General features: G+C 42.5%; 1 protein-coding gene across 1 annotated transcript in view; it reads right to left on the bottom strand.

The window, feature by feature from the left end:
* SNX30 (sorting nexin family member 30) overlaps positions 1 to 24,046 on the bottom strand; it is a 52,364-nt gene that overhangs the window by 24,630 nt on the left and 3,688 nt on the right. Inside the window, exons 2-3 of the mRNA XM_069001001.1 lie at positions 7,914 to 8,102; positions 1,457 to 1,567 (exon numbers count right to left, since the gene is read on the bottom strand). Coding sequence (XP_068857102.1) covers positions 1,457 to 1,567; positions 7,914 to 8,102 — 300 coding nt within the window. The remainder of the gene's footprint in view (positions 1 to 1,456; positions 1,568 to 7,913; positions 8,103 to 24,046) is intronic.

Raw genomic sequence — 24,046 nt, 5'->3', positions numbered from 1 at the left:
TAAAGCATTTAGCAGTCTCCCCACCATAACCTGCATGACTGAGATTAATAGGAGATTCCATAACTGCTAACTTGTGCATAAACAGATAAAATAGGGCAGCACATCCTTATATCTCCAGATTTTCTAGAAGAAAGGCACCTAAGATGTTGGCTTGTTCTGCAGCTGGTTCCATGTCCAGGAGCTACTCATGCCAAGTTTGCTGCTCTGCGTGCAACAAATTCCTGGTCACAGCAAAGCAGCTTGATTCCCTGGCTGTGACTCACCTCCGGTTACTCTACTATTATTTACTGCCTTACAGGCTTCAGGCAGAACTGGCTGCCTGTTAGTAAACCCAAGAACCTGTAGAAATTAAACTGCGATTGTTCCAGCTGTTCATAGAATGGGGAGTAAGAAAAGTGTATGGGCACTAACACATTACACATGCCTCCACCTTATGCTCACTGTCTTTATTTTCCCTACTGTTCACTAAGCATATTTGCTGCCAGTTAGTGGTGTCACATGGTTTTGTGAAGTACTTCTTATCTCTGGGAGACTCAGTTATTATTCCACTTGAGGCAAGTCCCAGCGTAACAAAGGACTTAAAACAGCGCTCGACCATAGTGCAACCTAACAATCCTTCTCTCACAGCCTACTCCTTGCTGAGGGAGGGAGGGAGGGCAGAGGAACTTCCATCACATCATCCACCCCAGACAGGCAAGCTAAAGTATGGTAGTAGAGTTGCTATTTCCTGACAATTCAATTCCTATAGGACTTTTTTAATTTCTTTGTTCAAAAGGGCCGAAGGTGGTGATCGCACAGGTTTCCTACCTATGCACACAAGAAACCTATAAGGTAGTACTAACCTCCTCACATCAAATAACGTGGTCAAATCACCAGTTTCAGCAACAAGGGGTGCAGTAGTTTAGCTAATTTTATTAGGTAAACTTCTACCTACTGAAGGCATGCAATAGCTACCAAGCCAGAGGCTGAGACTTCCAAGTCTGTGCTATTAAATGTCATGGCTATTAAGTGTTAGCACAAATAGTTTTAAATTACCCTGTAAAACCAGCTCAAAAGGCCATCTTGAAAACCGAGACTAGAACCTGAAGTACGTGTGGCTTTTCATAACCCCAGATGCTCTGAAATACAGATGCAATAATTGAGCAAACAGATTAAATGTATTATGTCACAACTACTGAAGTCAGCACATGTATTGCCCTGCAGGAGGCTAACAAAGCTCACCTCTCAGGTGTGCCACTCAAGGAACTCAAGGAAAGTCTACGCTTCCTAACCAGTCAGGAATGGGAAGCTCTTTCCACTCCACTATAAGACAATTTGTAAGTACCATTATTTAACTCTAAATACTCAAAGAGAATGAAGTACTGTTTTTAAAATCCAGACACATATCATCCAAGTATTACCCTTGGAAGACAGATGCACAACTGTCTTTAACAGCAGATTCTTGCTTACTACCTACGGGAATAAGATGCGTTGGCTGAGACTCTTCCAGCTTGTTTCTCAACCAGTCGAAGTCCTGGTACCGCCGACGGACAGAATACTCTGGCAAATCAAACTCTGCTCGTGTGGTCTGGAAAAGAACAGGATATATTTAGTTTGCACCAAAGCCTCTCACTTCAGAGCTTAGCAGAAAATGCAGTACAGCCATCCCTCCAAGGGTGAGGCAGAACAAGCCTTGCAGGGAGTCTTAATCCCCAAAATTGTGCAGCCAGCATGAGAGAAAGATCCTCTGGCTTTTCAAGCAGAGGAAAAGCAAGCAATATGAAAGATGATTGCTTGGAGCTGATGTGTTAAGATCTATTTGTAGTTCATTACATGTTCTGTTCTCATTACAGGAGAAGTCTGTAGAGCAGAAGCACTGTGCACTACATTACCCTCTTGGCAGTTACAAGATTGCAAAGACTGTATGAGATACTCATTCTGAGGACATGACTATTTTACCCATCAAGAATTAAAAGTAAAGGTATTTACAGACTTATTCTATGACATGCATTATCCATGAGTGAAAAAGTGTTTCACTGCCGTCCCTGTATTCTGCAACTGATGGGCTTTTCACACTCTAAGATTAAAAGATTAGAATGTAGGCCAATGTGAGGTTTGATGGACTGTTTTTGTTGATTTTCAAGACAAAGAAACAAGTCTGTTTATGTGTATGCCTGATTAGATATATTAGTGCATTAAATGAAATCTTTTAAATTTTCCTTCTTTAGGGCAAAGTCACTACAAGTTTGAGGGAAAAAAAAGTAAGTATGCAGAGAAACTGCTGGCAAGTGTTTTATCCAGTCCTTGAACAGTCCATAGCCTGGAAGGCTGACAGTATGGGGCTGTTTGCAGAGCACATAGTCCAACTGCCGAAAAGCATTTGTGAAAACTGTGTACCAACTAGGAGTGTCTGCTGAAGAGCCTGGCATTAGCCCTGATTAGAAGGTAGATGGCCCTTGTACTTACGTCCCACTGAGAAGCACAGGGAGCTATAATTAAGTTACTTGCAGCATTATGTCCATCTTGCAACAAATGGCTTGCAGTGCCAGCACACTACGTGTCTGCAGCCAGGCACCAAACCCAGCACATTCTGGGGAATACACCAGCAACCCCAGCTTTGAACTGGCATCGAGTCCAGCACCTGGTTGCTTTGCTACTTCCAGCCAGCAGCAGCCTTTAAACGCATTCCACCTCTTCACTTGCTCTCTGGATGACTCTAACTCTTCAGTTGCTGCATTTCCCTCCCATCAGTCAGCACTGGGGGTCCTGTACAAGTTTTACATATGAAATCTTTTTCTAGGGTGAAGTCAGGAGCCTTAACACAGTATCAACAGCACAGTAGGTCTAGGATACTATAAGCAGCAAGCTGATATGCTATTACCCAAGAAATGGCTTGGCTTCTAGTAAAGGAAGGCACAGACAGACAGAAAAGAAGAAGGCACGATCAGCTCCTCCCTCCTTTGACATGCTAGCCATGGTAAGCAATATAGAGGTTAGTCCATGGACTAACATAACGAATCCTCACGAACTGGAGCAGTCATGTTTATAGATGAGGGATTACCAAGACCTAGATATCCACTGCAGACCTGTGCTTTACTCAGCTACACACACCTCAGAGTAACGCCAGCTTATTTAACATGTAAGAGTACCACACTATAAATGTGACTTCTGAGACTTCATTTGAATAATTTTCACTTGTTTCGAGTAACAGACTGAATGGCATTATTCTAGAAATTTAAAAAGAAAAAGAGGGGAAGGGGGGGAGGTTGTAATTACTTAGGAGAAAGCAGAGCTTTTGTGAACTGTCACTGCCCAAAGGCATCTTAAGAGATCAGACAGTGAGTGAATGAGAGTAATCTGAATGGCTACACACTACAGTGTCTTATCTTGTACCATGAGGATGAAGGTAAAGTTTCCCATCTGTTAGCACTGAGAAGCTTACTAACCACTATTCTGCTAACAGTTAAGGAAAACTGTATAGGACTGTCTAAGAGTAGAAAAGCAGGGTTAAGTCTCAGTATAGAAATGATACATTAGCTATCGTTCACCTCTAGCAAACTGCTCCTGTTGCCTTTACTTTGCAAGCAGAATTGCAAAGTTTTCCATCTATCACATTTCTTTCCTCTGAGATGAAAATACAGCAGCAACATTTCAGTGTTTACTGTACAGGCTATCAAATCTAGACAACAAATAAGTTTTTCAAAGACTATTTGGTCAGAACATAAAGGCCCTTCAAGGTTTTAGGTTCTAAAACCTTCAAGGTTTTAGAATTTGGATCTCAGATCAAACTGTTCATTAGTTTAGCACAAGTTATTTTTTCCAAACTGCACATAAGAGGAAGGAGGATCTTGCCACTGTCCAAGCACAGTACTCAGGAACACATTCCCTGAGGTAGCTCGGGGTGCAGCTGCAGTGGGAGCTGCAGGCTGAGCTCTGGCAAAGAGGCCGTGAAGAGCTGACCCTCGGCACAACAAGGGCCCGGGGACCTGTGGCCCAGCCAGGGGACCGGACACTGAGACACGGCAGGAGCCGATGATCCCAGACCTTTCCACACTCGGACTGGTGAGGGGATAAAAGCCCAGGAGTTCCTTTGTTCTGGGTCCCTCCTCAGAGGCACCAGCTCAAGCTGCTGGTTTGTTATTGCACTATGCTTAAATTATTTAAGGGTTGAGATGGCTGAGAGTCTGCTATGGGAAACCTGGGGTCAACCCAGTAAGGAAACCTGGTGTGACTGTGTGAGTTGCTGGGGACCTCAGTCCCAGCTCAGACGGTGCAAGAGTGACTGCCAGAGTGGCTCCTGGATGGTTGGGCAGGGAAATTTCCATAACAGACAAGTGAAGCATCTATGTTTTTGACACAGTTAAATTCCTCCTGCTTTCTCAGTAAGATTCATAAATCTCATCTTGCAGGACGTGTCTCTTCCAAAGGAAGCTGAGAAACTTACATGGCCAATCTCAAGCTCCCAAAAAATAACAGGCAAGATGTTTCCAGGAACTTATTGAAGATTCCAGCACAGTTCCACTAAATCAGCACTGCAGCACTCTGGGCTCAGTTTTACTTGCTGGAAATCAGGTGGAGTTACACACACTTCTACCTCAGTTGCTGAAATAGTTTTGACTAGAGGCAGTATTAAGGCAATCACCAAGTCTTGGTCTTGTGTAAAATTATTGTCTTTCTTGGAAAGAGTTAGCAGCCAAACCTAAAGCTAGCCTGTGATGACTATATGAAAGCGTTTTTGAACCCTAGTTCTACTCTCTAAGTCACTAGACTTGATTGCAGATTCCCCTCCATGTTACTATTTAAGTTTGAGGCAAAATCTTCAACTAGGAAAAGAGAGGGGAGGGGGAAGGGAACAAGGCTGGTGTTCTCAGCACTCCAGCATTTCCTTTGCCTCAAATAGTTCAGGCTGTTTGAAAAAGACTTCATATCACTTTCACCTGCTCCTCTCTAGGGAATCAAGCTGTTTCATGTGTTTGAGTAATCTACCCAATGCATGGACTGGAAGCATGAGGAGAAGGACAGGAAAGTGAAAACAAGACCTCCACTTCAGTACTGACTGGTTTGAAAGACTCTCCCTTCAAGCATGCACAGCAACTGCATGACTCTGAAGAATGGCACTCAGCTGTTCAGACCTCCATGGGAAAAGGCACAGAAAAAGGCCTTGCTATCCTAGAAAGTACAATGAAACTGAAGTTAGAAGCACACTTAATTATGTTTCGCTCAGGAGAGATGACTACACAACATAAGGCCAAGTTTTACTTCCCCCTTCCTACAAAAGATGTGCTGGTAAAATCCCCCTAGGATGCATATCTGTGTGAAGAACACAAAGACACTTCAATCATCACAGTCAAGACTAATTAAGTTCCAGCACAAGTTTCACCCACCTTTACAGTTTCACTAGACTCCCTGTGTAAGGAAACTTCTTACTCTCTTGCATTAGTAACTGCATTAGCACGATGAAAACAGGATATGAAAGAATCAAGAGAGTCAGTCCTGAATCACTGTCTTGTTAGCAGGAGGATTACCACTACATTCTTTAAATGTGTTCATCCAAAAAGACAGGCTAGGGAATGCTACCTGGCTCTTATTAGGAAGCTGTGAAAACAGGTACACAAGCAGGATCAAGTAAACTCCTAAGTTTTCCTTTGCAAGCCACTGTTTTGACCCTTCCTCAGTCACCACCACCTGCTGACAAGGTGTAAGAAGATGAAAAGCCTGGGGCATACTGCAAGACTTCTCTTTTTTTGTTTGCTGTTACAATGAAAGACCTGTATAAAGAAAAAAGAAAAAACCCCACACAACACAAACAAGACTGTTTGTGACTGTTGGTGTATGCTCTTGCCTACAATGGCATTCTGCCACAGCCACAACCACACATTACAGCATTAGCAACTCCCCTCTTGCACCTAGTAATGCTGCTTTTCAGTCTTCAGAATAACTCATTCTATGACCTATGTTTATCCAAACCTTTGAGGTTCCAGAAGCATTCTCCAGTAGAGAAGAAAAAAACCCCAGCTATTCCTGCCCCGTCATTCAGAGGCACCAGAGAGACCCTGCAGAAGTCTCAGACTTCTTTCCTGCAAGGCTGCAAGGGAGGTGTTGAGAAGGCTCCTCATCTCACTTTAAGGATTATTCCTGTGCAGCTTTTCTGCCATGTTTAATTACCGCTTTCAGCTACAATGGCTAATTGGCAATTAGCCTGGCATTGAAGAGGTCTTGTTTGTAGGGCAAGAATGAGTTAGACCGCTAATACTGTTTGTCTTAAAAATGGTAGATAGTACTAGAGGTTCTGACCCTAGAGATTAACCAAAAGTTTCCAAGAATAATAAAACCAAAGAGATGAGGACTTCATGGTGATTCAGAAGAATAACTTACAGTTTCATAATAGCATTGCAATGGTATGATATAGCAGATTTATGTGCTACAATGAGATGCAAAATAAAACAAATATTAATAGACAGGTAATAAGGTAGGTAGACATCAAAATCAGAAGTATATAATTATTTTTTTTAAATTAAAAAAGAGACACTGTTGGGTAATACACCTGATCTAAATATGGTAAATACCTTGGCCATGTTTCAGAGTTCTGCTTTAATAAGGAAAGGAACCCTTGAAATAAGGATTTCCAAGCACAAGAACATTATTAGGGTGCCACTGCATAAAGATATTTTATATTGACAAAATAATTGAGTCTTAATTTAAGAGAGAAACAACGTTAGCCAATTTTAGGCATTTGCCTGTGGAAAGCTGCATCTCATTTTGTGGTTCCTATTCCTTCCAGTCAAGTAATAGCTGAAGGCTAAGCTCCTCCAAGCAAAAAATCTTTCCTGCAATACCTCTTAGTATTTTTAGTAGTTAAGATACAGTGTTTCCTGCAAGATTAAGACTCTTAGAGTAAAAATGAATGACAGAACTGTGTTAAAAGTGCAGCAAGAGATAGCTACTATTTCAGAGAAACCCCATTTTCTCCTGTGCAGTCTGAAAGTGAAACTTTCAAGTGGACATTTGGAAAAAAATTATCTGTGGCCTGTAAAGGTTCCTTATCGCCAGTGAAAATACTCGCTCCAGTACATACTGCCTTTTAAGTGGGCCAGAGGAATGTTAATCTTTCTGGACAAGTGTATCAAGTATGTTACTAGTAAAGTTAGTAAACACTTTTTGCCTTAGGTAACTACAAGTGCCCAAAGGAGATGTCAACATCATCTAGGAGCTTATTATCATGAGAATGATTCAGTTAAGAGAAATCAACATTTTAGTTGTGAATGTGGTGGACTTTTCAGATCACTTTTCATATTAATATAACTAGATTACACTCATGATTGAACTACAACAGGTGCTGAAAAAATCTCCAGCCTCTTTTGATAGGGAGTAGCATTCTTAGGCTACTTCATTTTATTATCAGCTGCACAGCTACACAAACCAGCAACTGCATGAAAGCTGGTTTACAGCTGAGGATCAAAGCTTTTAGTAAAGTGAATAACAGAGGAAATGTAGTAAACACTTACAGCAACAAGCTTAAAGCATTTCAGAAAAAGACAGACACAAAAAGTGAGATGATTAACGGTGAACCAGCATCAAGGCACATTCCCCTCAAGGGAACTCAAACCAAATGAGTGTCAGATTACTTAAATGAAAAAATTTTGAAGTCAATGAAAGAAACTGGCCTTACAAGTTTACAGACAGTTTTATTTAGGAATCAGAGACACACACACAAAAAAATCTAAGCTGACACGTTAAAAGCTTTTTCCACAGTTTCAGACACTGAAGTAACAGTTCTGCTAAGAGAAGTCTCATCTTCAACACATTCACAAGGTACCAAAAGATACTAAGTTCTTAAGATAGGAAAACATAGTGCAAGACATGAATATCCAGAACATGCCCTGAAGTTATTCCACAAAGAAGGACGTACTAGGAAAGAGAATATTGCTTTGTACCTTTGTCGTAACCCTGTATGTGATATATGTCTCCATTGTGCACACATGTTTTTTGGGATCATCAACAGTAACAAAGAGGTCTCTAGTTTCCACATCCAAGTCATCATCCAGCTGCAGTCTGTTTAGGAGAGATGAGGAGGAGGCTGGGCTAGAAGTGTCCACGGGTGTGCCATTGGGCAGACTGAGATCCTGTATTGGAGAGGGGGAAAAAAAAAATAAGGTAAAGCACAGTATTTTCAAAGATACCACAGACAAGCTTCTCTGATATATTACAAGGCTTGTTTGTTTCAGCAGCTCCGTGGATTGCCCTCTTCCAGGACCTGGGCGACACCCTGAAGTCTTCAAGCATTAAGGTGAGGAGAAAGCACATCACCACTATACCACCCCTAAGTCTGGCACAACCTGCTTTCTATTCATAAGGAAGTAGAGCACTGCTAAACCCACAGTTCCTGGTGAGACTGAGCCAGCGTAGACCGAAAACAAATCAGCTAGGTAAATCAAGAGACCTACTTAAAAGACAGGTTTCAGACAAAGCGGCAACAGTTCAGTTGTGCAGTCAGCTTTCACCGCTGGAGACTCCTATGGTGGATGAAGGAGCGCCTCATCAGAGGCCTCCCATCCAGTCTGTTAACTTCCACATATGCTGACAGCAGTCAGAGCCTGAATTGTCATCACTGCACTACAGAACAGTCATGGATCATACTCTCCCACGCCATGTCCAGGCACACCTCCCTGGTGGGAGTTCTAAAGCAAAGGAAAACACTGCTTTTTCATTGGAGAGGTCCTCATTCCCATTCTCCCAAGTCTAAGAGTATCATCCAGTGCCTAGAGAAGACAAAGGCTAAAAGATCCAGCAAGTGGCTGTTTTAGGAAGAAAACCACAAATGTCTAGGAAGTCTGCAATTCCTTGAAACTGATTTGGCAGCACGGGAAAAAAAACCCACAAAACAACTTTATAGCTAACTTGGTACATCCACACACCTTCAAATCTCACACTTCAGTACAAACCAACTACTCTGTAACAGTGGTTATTGCACTTGCATAAATATCACAGCAACTTAACATGTTTTTTGCTCTGGTTTTGTAGCAAAGGGAGCTCACAGTGTGTGACAAGTTGTACAATACATAAGAAGATCAGCAACAGTATTAGAAAGTCCTAAGGATCCATGGCTCTTTTTTTAGAGAAGTGAGGAGGTTTTTTTGTTTTCATCTTTTTAATAGTAGCACAGGGATAGATTTATCCACAGAGTGATTTCCCTTGTTGCTAAGCAGAGAAACATCACTACAGCTAAACACCACATTAATTGAAAATCTTTTACTTATACAGTTATTTCTTAGACCAAATTTCACACAATCTGTAAGTGGCTGTGCAAAATACATCATCTTAGTAAAGCAATCATGTATGGGTGAGACTGTGTCTGTTCATCAGTGCTCCTTTAGCCAAAGGTTCAAAATCACAGGCAAGAGCTTTGAGGTAAAGTTATTTACAAAGGTCTGCCTTTGATAATGGCTAAAAAGACAGCTACCTACCCTTCGTTGTCACAAACCCATCATGACAGTATTGGGATTTCATAGAGAGCCATCTGTCTGTTGCAGTACTGCAGAACTGTGGCAGCATTGCTCTTCACCGAAAGGGCTGCCTTATGAAGTAGAGAAAATAATTGTTTAGCCTAGACATTTTCGGAAAGGGAGGATCCGAACTATTCTTTATTAACAGACAGGTTAGATACATTCTCTCAGCTAATGTACAGAAGAGCCTGCCAACAAACAGATGAAAGGTTTCAGATTTGACTGGCACATGAGCAAGACCAGAAGGCAGGCACCTAAATGCTCCCAAGAGGGCAAAAGAGCAGGATGAGCATGACATAGCTTGCCAGCTCAGACATGAGGTAGACACCTCAAACTACACAAGCATCTGGCTTGGACTCAGCATAGGAGGAACATGTATAACAGGAGGAAGCAATGTCACAATAGCTGAGTAGATAAGAAGTTCTGTTGAAATTGCACAAACAGAATAAGCAGTAGACAGGATATGGTTAACAACAGGAGATGGCTTCAGAAAATCTGCGGTTCAGCTAGACAAGAGAATTTGGCTGAGCAGAGTAAAAAGCAAAGCAAACCTTGGGATACCACAGTAGCTGGAGACAAATCTGTTCCTGTTTCCAAAAGGAAAAGACAGCTCATCATTGCCCATGTGCAATAAGCATTAACGTACAAGTTGTGCCAGAACTGCAGCCAGTCAAATTCTAAGCTTCCAATATGACAATTAACTTGCAGAAACAGCTTAAGCCTGGTTCCAGAGGAGATCTCAAAAGCTTATAAGAAATTTCTTCCAAAAGAGAGCTTAAAGAATATGACGGAATCTGCTTAAAATACGAGAATCTAGAGAAAGAACGGAGCTTGCAGCCAGTTGCATGAAGTTAGCACTTTCCTCACCAGTTCTGCTGGGAGGTAACAATATCATATGAGAATGCTTTGTACATTATAAGCAGGGCAGAAGTCTGTGAAGGCTTGAATCCACTTCATTGGACTTGAATGTGTTCCTGCAGTCATGGGTCCTGTGGAATGTCCTGGGTGTTAAAGGCTGTGATAGTTCTATCTTGGATGAAACACTCCAGACTCAAGTGTCTCAAATAAAGTTTCTGTACCAGCAGTGGCTCAGACCAGGACAGCAGCTAGCTGCAGTGGTGGGGAAAGGACAGATGATGTGTTACTGCACTATACTGCCTCATCTGCAGGATCCTCCCTCCCCTGGCAGCCACAGCTGGCATCATATCCTGCTACTTGGCTAGTTTTCAGTAGATGAAAGCCAAGTTAGAAGCTAACTATTTCTCCTCTTGAACGGGTGGAACCTCCTAGCTAAGTAAACTAGAAACGATGCTTATGGCTGCTGAACCCTCATTTAACAGTAGACAGGATCAGTTTTGCTGAAGTCTTACACTATTGCTAGAAAGAGGCAGGCTTTGAAGTATGACAGGAGAATTCCCAGAAAGATATTCCAGGTTGTAATCCTACCAGCAGAGTACTACCTCCCTGTCATGTTAATTGCCCCACCTTTCTTCCATGGGACCTGAAGGAATTTTTTTTTTTTTGCTGTTGTGGAAATGAGACTGAATCATTTGTGTAGGCCTGTTTTTATCACAGAAAGCAGAGTATATTCTGCAGTCTAGTGGGAAAGGAGATGGGCAGCCACCTGTGTTTCTACCTTCCACCTTTTTCTAACTATCATACCCCCAAGCATCTGAAATACTGGCCAGTATTATCTGTTTTATATAAACAAGCTGGCAAGCTGTGTCTGACTTCAGTGCCAGTGGCTCATGCATCAGCTTCACCTTTAGTGCACCAAGTAGCTGCCCATCCATGTTTTAAGTACCTCTCTGCATTATTAGAGACTAGCACAGTCCAAGTCACAGCAGGTACCTATTGCTTACAAAGCTTTTTGTCACAATACCTGCCACTCACAGTGGTCAGTCTGCGATAAAGCTGAGCAGTCCCACAGCAGAGAGGAGGGGAGGCTGCTTCTGGCTTTGGGCAAGGTGGCATGGAGGACATGTTTTGTCAAGACATTCTTCACTTCTTAGAGAGCATCCATAAAGATTTTCCCAACTTTTGAAGCTTTTTCTAAAGTAAAAAGCAAAGATCCTTAGTCTTTGTCCCTCACTGCCATAGTTTTGTTAACTGTTGAAGTAGGTCAGGTGAAGGTGTAGCAAGGCCTGGATCACAACCTGAAGTAGATACAGTGTGACATTCAGACTTCCATGTTCATGAGCTACATACTAGGCTCTTGAGTACAGTTGTAAAACCACACAAAGGCAGGCCCTTCATTCCTTCCTACGAATTTTCTAGAATTCCCCAAGACAACAGAATTTATGGATACATAAGTCAGACGATTTTAGCAGCACATGTTTGGTATCCTACAGCGCCAGGCAAGTAGGAACTAACTGCCTGTGTTGGAAATGCACCCTGCCAACTATGCAGGCTGCTATCTGGTAAGGCTGCTTCACATTAGCTTGTTGTCTCATGCTGTCCAAACACCTTGACCGGCCAGCCTGCCCAGAAACAGATCTTAAATCTATCAAGAAGTTCACTTCATCCAAATATAAAATTCAACTGAATTTTTTAGACTAGAAATCTGCATGTGAAATCCAAAATGAGTTGGGAAGTTTCCAGCTGTTGTCATCTTCTCCCAGGAGATTTTCCACTACTCCATTTACAGAGCAGTTTGGATCCACATAAAGTACAAACTTCAGGAGCTTGGTATTCAGTCTTCTGGATGGCAGCCTCCTCTCATGGAGCAGTATGCCAGAGAAAGCATCCAGGACTCAACCCTTGAATACTAAAAAAGGGTCTAAAATTCTGTAGGTATTGCTTTATTGTGAAGTGAGGACCATGGAGTCTTCTGCTGAGTTACAGGCAGCTAGTCAATATTACAGTTTCCACAAACTAAGTGTCAGTTTTCACCTATCCTGCCTGAGCAAGTGTACAGCTTAGCCAGATGGCTTTGCTCTCTAAGCAGCAGTCTACAAGGAACCAGAAGAAGTGGTTCAGCCAGGTCTTCCAAGCACGCATGAACTCACCTCTGGAAAGGGTTAGCCTGAACCCATGTGATGTTCTGTGCCCATTGCTCCCATTCAACAAGTATTATATGATAGTAAGAGACATTTAGAAATGTTGGTGTTTATAGGCAAGAGGTACATTTAACCCTAAATAGCCCTGCCTAACTTAGGGACCATAAAGCTGGGCCTGTACTGCTCCTAAAACCTCATTGCTTCATTTCCGAAATTCAGAGTGCTGTATATTTCCTCCTTCTAAAAGGTGTTCCATTGCTTTTTGCCATTCATTTCCCAGAGACACAATGACAGCCAGAGTCATGTTAAGCGGACAACAATTCCACACAATTGCAGCTGGTTTTTGGAACACTCTAATCTCCATACCTTCAGTACATGACAGTAAGTCAGAGAAGAATGGCAGCCAGTGTCTGGAAGACTGAAGTGGTTTAGACATAAAACATTCCTGAAGGCACTATAAAAGCTTACATGAACTTGGCTTTCACAAACCTGTTCACAGCACTCCGGGTCCCATCCCAGCAAGTTTTGAACGCAGGTATTTTTTGGACAGGTCAGCTCCATGTAGAAAGAAAAAGCACTTCTGCATCCTCCAGTACACCTAGATTAGCTCATCTGTGCACAGCATTCTATTAGAAGACCCCACTAAGCATCTGTTAAGTGAAATTTCAGTCTACACAAGACTATTATCTAATACCAGTTAGATTGAGAACAAGGGAAGAAAATGTATTTACTTCCCCTTTATGTATGGTCGGTTTCATTCTCTATCAGGCAGTAGCATCAGACTTTGTTTATTAGAGGTCATTTCTGTTTCTTGACATGTCTGAGGTACTTGACAGTACCTTGCACTTGCTTTTGAGCAGTTAATTTAAGGCACCAATATGGGGAGACAGAGTGCAGAGAAGGGAGAATGCTGTGGACACAGAAGGGATGGAAAGAACAAGGCAGTCATGCTCAACTGTGTTAAAAAAAAATATATCCCCATAGTTAAATGCCAAAAACCCTATTCATTTCCAGGAAGAATAACCATGTTCTTACACTGATGCACAAATAAGACAGTGCTAAGTTGTTGTTTGACAAGAACTGAAGAATTGTGATAATCAACTCCTAGGCGAGACCTACCCTCCTGGGAAAGGGTAAGTGGTTCTATGTGCCAGCTCCTGACATCCTTCTCCAGTAACGGGAAGGATGGTACAATTTATGTGGATGTACTTACAAGGAAGAAGATGATACTTTCCAAAGAGGTCAGCAGTTTCCATTATAATAATAATCTAAAATCAGACTGTAAGAGGATGTTTTACGAGCAATACAGAATAAGTACAAATCATAAGGAATTCCTCTTGCTCTTACTTTAAAATGTGTCACTAGACAAGGAACAATGCTGGGTTTCTGAAGATGCAAGCCCAAATTTTCACTTCTTAGCCATGGGGTATTATGAACCATATCTGTGGGCTCTGCAGGGTTGGGCAGAAAGCCCCCAGTCTAACAGGGCCATGCTTCATCTCTAAAGTTTCAGCAGTAGAACTGGTGTTTTGCCCGTCTAACCAAAAATCCACTAGATAAGACTAGATCAATTTGCTCTCAGAATATTTTAAAGAGGCATCCAAGTACAACATGCTGCCAAGCCATAAGTCTGGTAACTTTGCTCTGGTGTTCATTTGAACAAATATTTCTGCTCTGTTGGTCAGAGTTGCCTAGAGACATGCTCCTCAGCATCCCTTAAAAAAATAAGAATTTAAGATGCAACAACTAATCACGATGGCCTGCAGCCTGGTACCACTCAAGGCCTGGGAGCATTCTTGCGTATACAGGTATCATACTTGGAACAGTGCTTCTTTGCATTTCAGCTGGACAGAGAAACACTGAAACAAGCTTCATAGAGGCACCACATGGTTGCCACAAGCCTTTTCCAAGCCTTCTCATGTAGGTCACTGGATTCTCACCTCGTTTCTGAGATTAACAGCCAAGTTGCATAGGACGGATTATTTTACTTTGTGGTTTGTTTTCCCATAAGTCATCACAGTTAAGCTAAACAGAACAAGAATGTGGGCACAGAAATATTCTGGAAAACACCATTTTCAGCAAGAGCTATAAGCTATCTCCTACCTCTGCTGCTAAAGTCTTTAGGGACTCAGCTACAATACAGCTTAGTTTCAGCATTCCTGTGCTCCACGGCAAAGGCAAGTGTCACAAGAAGGTGTGAAGTACCACATCATTCTATCTGTTCATACAGTCTGGCTGTAAGTCTTCTTCTCACAGTCCATAACAGGCTGGCCTCTTTCCCTAGTCTGGAAAGGGAACTGTGCAACACCACTCTAAACCTAAATGTGGTTCAGGTTAGACTCTGAAAATGATGAATGTGAGTGGCATCTCATAGATGTTTTATGACAATTAAGGCAAGACTTTCAATACTAGTAATAAGCCATGTTACTGTGCTGCTCTGTCCATGAAAGGCCACATGCCTTCGAAGGCCAGGCATCTGGAAGATGACATGGGCTATTATTTGCAGCAGGCATTAATTAGGCAAAATTTAAAGGTATATGACATGCTTTTGACTTATTAACTGCCATGAAGCTGACATGTACACCCCCATATCCTTTGACCAGGAAAGAAAGTGCAAGGAGTAACTGCAGGATTGCCATAGCTTCCTTAATGTGGTAAATGTCAAGAGGTATTTTAACACATCCACAAGATGAGCTATTCTCTTGACATAAGATGTTCCAGGTTCAAGGTTAGCTCTCACATCTGTTTTCAGAGCACTTGAACCCTGGCAGAAAGCTGCATCTATGTTCCTAAGGAAGATGCCAGGCTGGCAACTGTCCAGCACAATTAGTTAAGTTTAAGCTACACAAAGTAGTACTTATGACCTGATGGAAAGCAAGAGAGTTTAAGATTTCAGCAGACTTGGATGCTCCATTAGAAGAGCCATAGGTTTTTTCTACAGTTCTCAGTAGAAGGCACCAATTCCAGTCTTTTTCAGAGCTCAAAGGCCTCCACAAACAGCAGAATCTACATGTCCTTAGAAACATTTAGGAAATAATGGAATTTATGAATCTCCTCTAGCTCTGTTAAGTTCCACGTCTGTATGCAAGGATTTTGTTTCAGTAGTATTGTTTGTTATATGGATTCTGCAGTTGTGTGCACAGAAACACCAAAAACCATTCTAACATGTTAAAGAGCACCTTGTTAACAAACAAGCCTAACACACCCAGTGTTTTGTTTAAAGCTTCATTTTCAGAAGCTGAGCTCTGACTTTAAATAGCAAAGTAGCAGCCAGGATTTCAGACCATGAGCAGGAAAATTTGAGTCCTGCATATGACTAGGAATCATTCCCAATCCAAGAAACCAGATTTATATTTGATTACAGATGAAACAGCTTATTAAGCTTGTCCAAACTAAATTGCCTTCTCCTAGAGACATACAGTTTTGTGTTAAAGCTCTGCAGACACACCATGCAGAAGTTTGGTTTTTTCTGTTCACTCTCTAGAAGTAGGTTTAGTTGCATCTGTTATTTAGGTACCCAGTGTCACCAAACTGTTAGTTTGGCCTTTGAGAGCAAACAGTAATATGCTGTTTTTTTTAATGTGGACAGATGCAAAGGACTGGGGAGAAACACAGAAGAAATAGGAGGGAAAGACATAAGAGGGCTGGAAAGCACTGTAGTATCCTGGTGAATATTTCATTTAAAAAAGACAGAATATGCATACACTACGATGTGAGTTCCCTCATGCTCTCTGTTTCAGATGAGTTTCATTAGCTTTCCTGATGCAGACCAGTGAAGACTTCGTGAGAGCAAGTCAGACAAGGTATCACTGTGCAAGTAACAGAGGCAAAGATACATAAGAGGGGAGTATTCATGTTTACATCTCACGCTCTGGAAGAGTTGGAGGAGTGTATTCTTGGAGAAGCTCTCAGAGTTAGTTTATGCAGGTGCAATTAAAGTGATATCTCTCTATTACATTCGCTAATATACAAGACATTTTCCAGGAGAAATCCATTTGCTCTCAAAGGTACAAAATAAATGAAGTGCTCATCTGTTGGAAGAAAAAAAACCCAGCCCTAAACCAAAACCCACACAGCATGACTGCTTCAGTCCCTGCTTTGAGGAGAAAAACTGAGGAAAAGCAGTCACACAGTATTTCCTCAGTAAGAAAACTATCTATAGAGACTGATGGACTTGAGACCTACAGACTAATCTATCTAGAGGAACACCTTTTAGTTGATGGTCTAGGCTTACCACAGCCACAAAGGTATACAAAAGTTATTTAGCACACATGGCTTTAAGCGAAGCATACTGATCCAGGAGCAGGCTAGTCAGCACACTGGAAGACAGCATACAAATTGCAAAGAGGTCAAGATGATCACTGGCAATAAATGACATTGATTAAAAATTTCCACAGATTTTCTGGGCAACAATCCAAAACCCACAACTTCATCTCGTCAATATTGAAGATTTTCACTCAATTTGCCTTATACTAGCATCTAAAAAGCTACAGCAAAGGCGACAGTTCCACACAGAAAATCATGGGTTTGAGTATTGCTAGGGTAGTCTATCACTTGACATTCCCAGATGCCAGTGCTTTCACCACAGAGTTCGCTGAAAGTGCCTGCTGTTAACCCCATCTGCACCGGTGATGGGGAGGAGGCTTCCCTGCCCCTGAGCAACACTGTCTGCAATGCATTCCTTTTCAAGGAATACACAGCATCATTCAAGCTGACTGGAAAAGTGAGGCAAACTATACAGGAAAACTTTACGGCAGGGGAGCTTTATCAGACTTAAATTCAGCATGAAGTCAGAGCACAGATTGATAATCATGACAAAAGCATGTCCTTCATTGCTGTAAGCCTTCCATCACTAATAACACTATAGACCACTACATTAGTAATACTACTGATCACTCCAAGACAGGAAGAGGTTGTCACTCTCACAGTAGGGTCTGCTCTCTGTAATTTGAGGCATAATCTAGAAGCAAGTTTACATTTTACATTTTCCACATCTTCCTGCAAACCAGAGTACTACATATTTTTGCCATGTCATTGTTCCCACACACTTGAGTGGTAGTCTTCAACCAAGATACCTAAAACGACAAAGCAGAAACCCGTCTTTAAGGGTTATAGATACCACCACTTTCACTTCCACAGTAGCATCTAACCTACTGCTTATAGCTTCCTAGAAGCAGCAGTGTAGAAGTTCCAAATGTGGATGACAATAATGCTCTCTAAGAGGATTTATGCTTTGAGGACCACTCTGACCACAGCTCATGGCTAAACTCTTTCCTTGACTGTTGTATAAACTTCAGATTATTGTCTTTATTTTCAGAACCATTTCAGCTAGTTCCACTAACCATATTCCCTAGGTGCTTACTCTGATAGATACCTCTTGATTTCAGTGAAATATCTGGTGAAGAATCAACAGTTTTGGTATTATAACATCACTTACAGCTGAAGGCGACATCTCTTTCGACCCTTTGACCCAACCAATTCAGAAAGTAGAATTTTTCCCATAAATTCATCTGTCAAAAAACAGAATCACAGAATGGGCAAGGTTGGAAGGGATCACATTGGGTCATCTGGCCCCACCTCCCTGCTCAAGCAGGGTTAACCTAGAGCATGTTGCACAGGATTGCATCCAGACAGTTTTTGAATATCTCTAATGAGAGGGACTCCACAACCTCTCTGAGCAACTTGTCCAATGCTCCATCTATTGCACAGTAAAGTTCTTCCTCAGAAGAACCTCTTGTGCATCTGTTTGCCCACTGGTCTTCGCCCTACTGCTTGGCATCATTGGGAGGAGCCTGGTCCATCCTCTTGACACCCTGCCTTCAGATACTCATAGACACTGATGGGGTCCCCTCTTGGTCATCTCTTGTCAAGGCTGAAAAGCCCCAGCTCCTTCAGCCTTTCCTCATAAGAAAGATGCCCCAGTCCCTTAATCCTCTTTTTTGCCTTCTGCTGGACCTGCTACAGGTCTTTCTTGTACCGAGGAGCCCAGAACCAGACACAGCATTTCCAGGTGAGGCCTCACCAGGGCTGAGTAGAGGGGCAGGATCACCTCCCTTGACCTGCTGGCAATGCTCTTCTGAACGCAGCCCAGGATGTCACTGGCCTTGGCCACCAGGGCACACTGCTGGCTCATGGAGAGCTGCTTGTCCACCAGCACCCCCAGCTCCTCCACAGAGCTGCTTTCCAGCAGGTCACCCCCAGCCTGTGCTGGTGCCTGGGCTTGCTCCTCCCCAGGCGCAGGACCCTGCATCTGCCTTTGCTGAATTTCAGAAGGTTCCTCTCTGCCCGTCTCTCCAGCCTGTCAAGGTCCTTCTGAAGGGCTGCACGGCCCTCTGGGGCATCGGCCACTCCTCCCAGCTTTGTGTTGTCAGTGACGTTGCTGAGGAGGCCTCTGCCCCTTCATCCAAGTCACTGATGGATAAGTTAAACAAGACCGGGCCCAGTACTGAACCTTGGGAGACACCACTAGGAACAGACCTCCAACTGGACCCTGATTATGATCTCTGGGATCCGCTGTTCAGCCAGTTCTCAATCCACCTCCCTGTCCACTCATCCAGTCCACTCTTCCCAAGTTTGCCTATGAGGATGTTGTAAGAGACAGAGCTGGAAGCCTTGCTGAAGACAACATCCCTCCACTCATCTATCCAGGCAGCTGTTTGTTCACAGCAGGCAAATCACGTTGGTCAAGAATGATTTACCTTTAGTGAATCCATGTTGACTACTCCTAATCACCTTCTTGTCCACCCTGTGGATAAAGATGACTATCAGAATTAGTTGTTCCATCACCCTTCTTAGGGATTGAGGTGAAACTGAGTAGTTGGTAGTTCCGTCTAGGTCTCCATTCTCACCCTTTTTGAAGGCCATTTAGGCTGGACTGGCTCTGGAAAATGCTAACTCATTAAAATAATTACAGCTTACTAATTTTTTTTTCCATCTTCAGTTGGTAATTGCTGTATTGCTAGTAGCTACCCTGCTGTCAGTTACTGCCTTTAGTAACTGGAAAGAAACTGTTCCCCTTTGTTTTTCAATAATTCACTAAGAGTAACTTTACACAGATTTTACTTTATAGTTTTAGATGCCGTGGAGTTCAGACCTTTCTTCCCCATTACATCCTAGTGATGGGAGCAGTTTTCCCCAGCCACAAGGACTTGGATATCTCAGCTGCGCTGGCACCCAGGCTCAGGCAGTCAACTCACAGCTTAAAGAGTCAGTACAGCTCAGCATTTAAGATCTTGCTCAAGGTCAGCAGAGAACAAGTCTCAGTAAAGTTATTCCTGACAAATACACACGATAAAATGCCATTTTTAATAGACTTATTAAAAGTCTTCTGCAGACTGAAAGCACATACAAGTTACAATCTCAAAGATGCACTTCAGTTGTGGCAAGTAGATTTTCTTGTAGCAGCACTAAGTCCCACCGCACCAAAAGAGCTCCCTGCCTTGTCTCCTGACCTCCTTTACAGAGACCAGTCTCTCAACTCAGAGTAGGAGCAGGCTGGCTCATGTGACAGCCAGACCATCTGTTTAAGATACCACAAGAATACACCACAATGCTAGAAGACACCAGGACAACAGTTTGCACATTAATCTAGGAACCAAGGTCTCCCAGATGAGTATGTCAATAGCAAACCTTCATTCTTCTATTCTCTGCCCTTCCCACCATCAATTATAGGGACATGCTGCCTGAGGCACTGATAGTAGGAGGAGGTACCCACACAACTGTGATAAGAGAACTTCGTTATCAAGTAGTTATCCCATTCCATCCATGAATGAGCTCAGAAAGCATTCAGCTACTTGGGTAAGTTTAAGGCGCTCCAGCACAGGCAGCCCTGAGGATTCCTTCTGACCACCAAGCATAACTTTTTCCACCATGGCTGACAAGTTATTGCCAAGCCTCATCCTTCTGAAATCCATCTGAAGAACCAAGTTCCTCTACATATGCTCTGAATATCTGTTTTCCATACTCTGTCTCATTATGTATGAAGAAATCCTGTTGAAAAGATTATGAAAGATGTGCAACACTGAATTCAACCTCAAAGTATACACCCCTCCCTCCATTAAGCTGAAGAACCACAAAGTAATAATACTATTATACAGTAGAAGCTATGTTCAGCTTTATCGGGAGAGATTGAAAATGTAATGGTACTAAGATAGTTATGCAAGTGTTTGTTCCAACTTGCTAGCTAGCCTTCATCTTGTTCAGAAGAGGGGTGAATTGCCAATTCAAGAAACTTGCTGTAGTTATGTTTCCTAAAGAGACCACTGAGTTTTACAACAGCACTAGAGCATCTATGGTGTAAGATACCATGAAAGCACCCTTCCCCATTTTTACAAGTGAAGGCAACTGTAAGTAAGAGCACCAATGTGCTCTTGTATGTTGTAGTTTGCTTCTACACCATCAAACCTCAAAATAGCTACAAGGAAAAAAAAGACAAACATTATCTTTTCAGTAGGATACTGTGGTATTAACCTACCCAAGTGGTATTACAAGTCTGAGAGATGAATAGCTACAGAAAGCAGCTCTAGTCACCACTATAATGAAAGACAGGAAACTGGCTTCAGCCAGCAGCTTGACTGTAGATAGAGCACTGATGACACGCTGAAAGCCATGCTAGGTTTAAGTAAGATCTTTCAATCAGAAGAATAGAAAAGAGAATGCACACACACAGTGCAACAGGAGAAGAGACAGCAGTTCCTTTAAACAAGATGACAACCAGGCTCAGCCTTTGAGAGCTGATGGCCTACTTAGGAAGCTGCCTGTACCTAGAAGCTTTCTGGCCTAGGAAATACAGCTCACTCCTGTCTTCAAAAAGGATACAGGGAACTACAGGACAGGCAACTTCACCTCAATCCCTGGAAAATGGTCAAGCAAATATTAGAAACCACTTCCAAACACACAAAGCACGTGGTGATGAGAAGCCAGCAAGGACTTAAGGGAAGTCATGCTGAACCAACTCAAAGCCTTCCTGCGGTGAAGATATCACTGGGCTGGTGTGCAAGAGGAGAGCTTAAAACAGTTCAACTTTAAGAGGGCTTCCAACAAAGTCTCTTATAACACAGTCCTAGACAATTTGATGAGGCACAAGGCAGATAGATGTACAGCAAAGTGGACTGAAAACTGGCTGAACTGCTGAGCTCAAAGCATTGTGATCCCACAAATTCCAAATGGTGTACAGCATCAGAGAGAATTAGGGCCACTACTGTTTTAACACCTTCATTAATGACCTAATGATGGAACAGGGTACATCCTCAGCCAGCGTACTGAGAGTATACAACTGTACAGAGGGCTTGATACATCAGATGCTTGTGCTGTCATTCAGGAAGACTTCAGCAGGCTGGAGAAATGGGCTGTGGGATACCTCAAAAAATTCAACATGAGGAAATGTGAAGTCCTGCACCTGCCAGGAACAACCCCATCCAGCAGTGTGTGCTGGAGGCTGATTGACTGAAATGCAGTCTGGCACAGGGAATGAAAAAAACCCTCACAGACACTGATGAAAAAGTTGACCAAGAGCCAACAACATGCTTCAAAGATGGCAAACGGCCTGGAGATAATAATGCTCAGGAATCTTACCAATAAGGATAAATATTTGATGGAAGGGTGTACAGAAGGAAGTGATAGACTCGTTTTAGTGAAAATTAAAATACTGGAAGTTTCACTTAAACATGACAAAGATATTTTACTTTGTGGGTGACTGGATGAAGGAACAGGATGCCCAGAGAGCTGTTCAAAAAACAACTTCACAACATCCTGGGCAGCCTGCTCTATCTGAGCCAAGAGGTTGGACTAGACAATATGAAGAACTGCCTTCCAGCCTCAACTTCACTGTGACTGTCATTTTTGCATCCCTGTAGATAGGAACAGAGATCAACCCATCCATATTGACATTGTTTCCCAAGTTCACCAACTTCAGTTTGACTTTCTGCAGTCTTCGGTCTCTCCCACAACTGAGAATTTACCTCCAGCTTCCTTTAAAAAATAATACATGGTGCCCATCTAGTCAGAGAAGGTCTCATCTAGTCAGAGATGCCCATCTACTCAGAGAAGGAAGAAGTTTGTATAAGCTCAGGCAGATCTATTTTAAGTTTTCAGATTATACTGCAAACTGGTTTCATCTGTGGGTGGATAAAGTTAAGAGCAATAATTATAAAATAGCAACCAACGAGGCTGGAAGTAGAGCTTCAGACTCCCAGTACATTTTTTGAGTTGGAGAGATGCCAGGCTTTCAGAACAAGTACTATGTAACAGCACTCCAGCAAATGCCAAGTATTTCTATTTGATCAGGTGCTAATAAGAACTCTAGGAATTCACCAGGGTGGTAACTTGGAAGCAGAGGAGCATGCAAACAATAGTTTTCAGTTAGTAACCAGAAGTTTGCACTAGGAGTTTTAAAGTCCATCTCCATGAACTAGCAAATTCAAGCTATGCATTCACTGCAAGCCTGGTATTCCACATCAGCTCTGCTATCTGCTTGATATACTACATGAAGAACAGCCTTGAAGCTCCCATCAGCTGTATAGAGTTAACAGAGGTAAACACAAGGTATGCAGAGCTTCCAAGAAAAAAAGCTGAGAAAGTTACAGGTAGCTGGCCACAAATACAGTGGTCAGAGATGTAGTACAAGATGGCCAGTACAAGTAGTCAGAGATGTCTGAAAAAGGACAACAGAGTCTGAGTCCGAGGACAGGTGGGATATGAAAGCTTTTGGAGCCCTTGGCAAGAAACCAGTGGTATGAATCAGGATTCTTATCAGATAGCTGCCAGTCTCAAGGCAGACTGTAGCAAGAACAGCCAATACCACTGAGTTAGGAAGATACTCTTATTAGATGATACAAGTCTACAGAGACCACAGCTAGACAACAGCGGAACTAAGCCATACAGAACACTTGCCTTCTAACTCCGCACAGCCTGGCACTTCCAACTCTTGGCAGTAGCCTATTAAATCTGCACAGCCTCAGGAGGGCTGAATCTGATTCTTCACACAGCAAAATACCATCTACTTCTCACCTCTGCTCCGAACTCAGTAACCTATTAATACTGCCTTTCTCCTCACTGTTGCAAGTGTTTGTCCTATGCACAGAGCAGATTTGCTAACAAACCTGACAAACGTGTGCATTGGAGTCAAGCAGTCATGTGCAAGCAGAACTTCCGTCTTTTTTAAAAATGAAAAGGCAGAGAGAAACCCACAGACACTTCCTCATTTTTCTTGCCCTCCTCAGCAGAGGATCTGCCCTGAAAACCAGATCTCAATTAGCTTGCATGTGTTCCAAAATCTAAACCAGAAAGACCTCAGTTTTACAACTAACTCTATGACTAACCCTGCCATGCAACTAGAGGATTTTTTTTGTGCTGCATGTTTCTCCTCTCACCTGATGTTAAAAAACCCAACCAAATAAAAGGAAAAAAACCTAAAACACAACAGACATGGTAGCACTCAGGTTCAGCTTTAACTGTCTCCTTATCTGAAAGCTAGCAAGGATGAAGGGAGAGTAAACTCAAAGACACAGTGGTCATGTGTCAAGACAATGTTTTATGAAATTAGATGTTAGGGGAACAGAAAGATCT

Source organism: Aphelocoma coerulescens (assembly GCF_041296385.1).
Source record: "Aphelocoma coerulescens isolate FSJ_1873_10779 chromosome Z unlocalized genomic scaffold, UR_Acoe_1.0 ChrZ, whole genome shotgun sequence".
In the NCBI taxonomy this organism is placed as follows: domain Eukaryota; kingdom Metazoa; phylum Chordata; class Aves; order Passeriformes; family Corvidae; genus Aphelocoma; species Aphelocoma coerulescens.
Note: the sequence above shows the minus strand (reverse complement) of the source record. Positions and strands in the feature narration are given on the sequence as shown.